At 41.4% G+C, this 4,960-nt stretch overlaps 1 protein-coding gene across 1 annotated transcript in view; it reads left to right on the top strand.

Annotated features, from left to right (window-relative positions):
- The window catches only part of LOC109541880 (3-oxoacyl-[acyl-carrier-protein] reductase FabG), a 15,390-nt gene that overhangs the window by 7,352 nt on the left and 3,078 nt on the right, over positions 1-4,960 (top strand). The window contains exon 4 of the mRNA XM_048661056.1: positions 802-1,024. Within this exon, the coding sequence (XP_048517013.1) occupies positions 802-1,024 (223 nt within the window). The remainder of the gene's footprint in view (positions 1-801; positions 1,025-4,960) is intronic.

Raw genomic sequence — 4,960 nt, 5'->3', positions numbered from 1 at the left:
ACTGATCGCGTAGGTGGTTAAGGAAGTGGTAATAATAGTACTGGCAACTACGCGAAAAATGTTGACTGGCACGCCGGCGCAAAGTGCTGAACTATCATGACGACCGTTGTTTTGTTTTGGAAATTGGTGAATTTCAGAAGGCGAAAAGTAGTGGAAAACGGCATTTAATCGAAAAATTTATACGAAAAATATTGCTTGTTATGAGATTTTCTATAAGGTGAGCATAGTCTTAATCGGCAAAGCGGCAATCCTAGTACCAGATCACATCGTAAAGCATTACCAAAAACATCATTGGTCGCAATCAGCAGACGACATCGTTTATGAATCGCTGACCAATTTTCTACTGAATGTTCCCAGAATCTTCGATGGCTCATCGGAAACTACTACAGCAGAATTCAGCAAAACTGCCCATCATCACGCGACCGATGACTTATCGCTAACTCATCGATTTTGTCTGCTAAATGCGACCAATGCTTCTTTGACTATTCATCAGAAAATTGTAGAAGATAACTTTTAATATAAAAAATGTTCGTATTTTGAAGTAAAGATGGTATTTTTTCTTTTCGAATGCTTAAGTATTCCAATAGGCTACCAATTGAACATGGGACAACTTCAAAATAATGCTTAAAAACAAAGTTGAAATTCTATTTTCAACTGTTAATATCTCACAGCCAGGCCTTCTCTTCTGATTTAAACTTTAAAAATGTCTCTTTACTCTGACGCTTTGTCAATTTGATTGTTTTTTTTCTTAGTGCTTCTTCAGTCGCTTAACTTATGTTCTCAGTATAATTGTTTCTGTAGGGATAATAGAGACCGGTTCTATCGAAAACACCAATCTAGCTCAGTATGACAGACTCATGAACACTAATGTCAGATCCGTTTATCAATTAACAAATTTAGCTGTTCCTCACCTCATCGCAACGAAAGGAAATGTTGTCAACGTGAGCAGCGTAAATGGAATACGAGCATTTTCTGGCGTTTTGGCCTATTGTATGTCAAAAGCAGCTGTTGATCAATTTACCAGGTATGTCGAAAATTTGATCTAATTATGCATGAATTATTGATAAACTATTTTATACAAATTATTCTTTAAAATATTAAATTTGTTATGTTAATCCTTTGCGGCCCGACTTTTTTATTTAACAAACATAATTTTCGTACATTTTATTGAAGTAAAATAACCTACTTTATCAAAACTTTTATTAGTTTTTACAAAAACAGGTGGCTCCACAGTATCGCCACTAGGCCCTACCGAACAAAAAATTTCGGCTGAAAAATTATTAAGGGCCGGTTGCACAATCCAAGTTCACAGTTCAAGCCGACAGTTCAGCGGTGAACGTGGTTCAACGAAAATTTTCGGTTGTCCCAGTCACGTTCAAGCCTGAACTAAAGGCCTGGGTTTGCTTGTGCGATTGACACACGCAGTGGCTGCAGCGTTCCCCGCAGAGACTGATCATATGGCATAATAAGTTTATGGATTGACTAGCGCGTCGACGTCTAGCGTCTGAAATTTGACGCAACGTCGGAACGCAGGCACTGCTATCGAGACACAAGCGATTTCACTGCAATACTTCTATTTTTTTGCCGTCGACATGAATCAAATTGATTTCACTTAAGCGAAAATAAGCGTGGAATTTAGTGTCATTTATATATCGATGTTTGTACATAGAATGATGAGGTTTGTTCAGTTCGTAATTAATAACGGAATCATGGTATTATTATCTTCTTCTAATAAAAGAGCCAATGCAAGCTCCACGATGCTAATTAGTCAGCTACTCAAGTTTTCCAAAGTGCTCGGGCTGCAGACTTTTAGACGCACCAGCGAATCCACCTACGACGCATGCGATAGACACTGCAACCGCTGCTTGCGTCAGACGCATGCATCAATCGAACAAGCGAACCCAGACCTTAAGGCAGCGGTTCCACAGCAACCACTGTCATCAACTATCACCATCTATTAGCTGCTTCCGACTCTCTAACGTCATTGCCCTAAAATACCCCCCCCCNCCATCATGCCCAGGGTCCTTTTTTCTCTTTGCTCTTTTGACGATGTCCTGGATGACTCGATCTCTTTGGTGACTCTTCTGGCGCTGCCAGTTTTGGAGGTGAGCGGCTACAGCTCATTGACTGTCCTCTCTTGTTCTGGGTGATCAACCAGGTTTTCCCGGAACTGGAGCTCTAGGTGGGCGGCAAAGAGCTTAGCTTTTTCCTTGATATCCACAGTGGTGATGTCGTTTTCTTCGGTTGGTGGTATTGGCTTCCTTGGTCCTGCTGTGAGGCACCTGGCCAGCTTCCAAAGTTCGCTTCTTGACTCATCAGCCTCTATTTCGTCCATGCGATCGAAGGATTTTCATGTCTTCCTTGATTGCATTCTGGAGGCGGTTGGCTTGTCTCTTTAGGAGTGGGTCTTGCGTTCGCATGGCTCTGTGTCTTATCCGGTTTTTCTCCCTAATTTTGGCTTTTAACCAGGGAGGAATTCTGTCCATTTGGGCTATCGGAACTACGGATAGACATGTTGACATTGCCAGGGCGTTTTTAATATCCCTGCTGAGTCTTTCGGCTGCCCGGTCCAGGTGTTCCTTTGCTGTGGGCTGATGGATCCTGCTGGTGCTTTCCACACTTTCCTTCTCTGGAAAGCCTGCCAGTTGGTGATCCTTCTAGTCGCAGTGGAGCTGTTGACGTCATTTGGTCCAATTTGCATGAGAATCGGCAAATGGTCCGAAGAGAGTTCCTGGAGTACTTAGGGGCTGGACAGTCTTCCTGCGTTCTTGTACAGGAATATGTCCAGGATGTCATCTCTGCCATTACGGGCGACGTGGGTTGGCTCTAGAGGTGCGGCTATCTCAAACATTGAATTTCTGGCTTCGTTCGATAGCATGATGCCTATAGGAGTGTTGTGGTTGCATCCCCAATTGGTGTTTTTGGCATTGAAGACCCTGCCATGCATCGTTGGCCTGTCATCTGTGAAAAGTTTTATCGAATCGCAAATGTTGGAAATCTGCTTGATGGCCACCGGTGATCACCAAAAGAAAATGCACAACTCTCCCGCCCTCTACGAGCGGCTTTGCAACTAACAACGCAGGCTATCCACAGCTTAAATATCATGATATATAAGCTGTACGCTAACCACGGAAAGCGTATCCACCGGTCAGCAGATATTTTTTTCTTAACCGTCTTGCGCGTCTCACTGCCATGTTGCCGCTATGCACATACTTGGTTTTTAACCGCCAGCCCTTGCTCGAATAGCGACGCCTAATCTCAGAGAAAGTCGTGTGGCGAACTCTAACGAAGCGAACTTCTAATACTCTATCGGACGTCTAAGCTAGGGCCTACCATGGGCCTACCTAAGCCTTACTGACGAGTCTAATGGGTATGCCCGGGACGAAACGCATGGTACTTCAACGCACGCCATAGTTGTTTACTTTTTTTAATTAATTGTTTCTGGTTAATGCTTGTTTGTGTTTAAGATGCAGTCTTATAGGAGAAAAAATGTTATGCTGCATATTTTTCTGATTTTTCACAGGCATATAATTGTATATAATTAAAGTGAAGGTCATAGACAACATTTAAATATATCTGTGACTATTAAAACTCCAAGAATCTAAATCTTTACTGCGGGAACTAATTGTATAATCACTAACGATGGAATTAGCATGATATTCAGCAACAGCCACTGAACTTAAAAGGTGCTAAATTCCACAACAAACCGTGTTTTTCTGTGGTTATAACTTCGTTCGCAATGGAAGTATTAAACCGGCAACGCGGCAGTGATACGCACAAGCGCAATCAGCCAGGACCGTTTTGGACGGTTAAGAAAAAAATATCTGCCCACGGTCAAACCAACAATGCATTTTACCGATTTTTCGGTAGATCTATCGATTCGTCAAGGAATCTACCGATACCATACAGATTTCTACTGAAAAGTAACAGTAAAAGTTGGGTGGTTAGTTTGGCGCTACTCTTCCCGCTCTTGCTTTAGCAATTTTGTCACTGATGTGTTGGGTGAATGTTAGTTTTTTGTCAATAGTAATACCTAAATATTTGATGCGGTTGGACCGTTGAGTTTGTTGGTCCATAAAATGATAAATATCATTACTTTTTTTTGCAATAATATTGTAACGGAAATGGCCTGGGGTACTCACGTTTGAAATGGAGGGCTCAAAATTCATGGTATTTCAGTAAATGGGAGCCCCATTTGCGCCCCATTTACTGTCAAATATGACACTGACAAGCGGGAAGTTTTGCAAGTAAAATAAAAGAGGTGGCAATCATATGGAGGTCCTTGTTACCGCGTTACGCAGGTAGCACTGCAACTGGCTGACCGGCGACTGACGGCACTAAAATTTCGAGTTTTCGGCCAAGAAGTTTTGAGCATGTGCGAAACGTGCAGGACATAGTGAAAATAAAATAAGGGTCGGTGAAATCAGTTCTGTCCTTTTTCAACTTGCAGAACAACGCGGCTGGATATTATACTTGAATTGCTAAGTTGACTTTGCTAAATGAAATTAACCTATGAGTTCAATTTAACCTTATTTTAACCACGTTTCCGATTGATCGGTCGAGTTAAAATAATTTCATATTTCTAATACCTGTACGGTATTAATACCTACAAATAACATTTGCTGTCGAGACGTAAGTATTGCATCGTAACATAGTAGTATTTTTTGTGAATATGTATTACCATTCTTTGTTTACTCTTTCTTGTTTGTTTGTATAATGACATTTGCATAAAGATGAGTCCTCCTGATGATCGTGTTCTTTTCGTATAAATGTATAATAAATAGCATCAAACTGCAAAATTTCTTCTGGTTTAAAATTCTCTATGGTTTAACCCATAGAGAAAGTAAAATAAGAGAGGTGGCGGTATGTTAAAACTTGGAACCGCGTTGCGCTACAACCGGCTGACCGTCAGTAACGGGAAGCTTTGACGGTAAAAACAGGTATCTAGATTATCGGCTAG

This window comes from Dendroctonus ponderosae, unplaced genomic scaffold, assembly GCF_020466585.1.
Source record: "Dendroctonus ponderosae isolate FM_Combo_2020 unplaced genomic scaffold, Dpon_F_20191213v2 Dpon_F_20191213_1, whole genome shotgun sequence".
NCBI classification, from domain to species: domain Eukaryota; kingdom Metazoa; phylum Arthropoda; class Insecta; order Coleoptera; family Curculionidae; genus Dendroctonus; species Dendroctonus ponderosae.
This window is presented reverse-complemented; position numbering and strand designations above follow the sequence as displayed.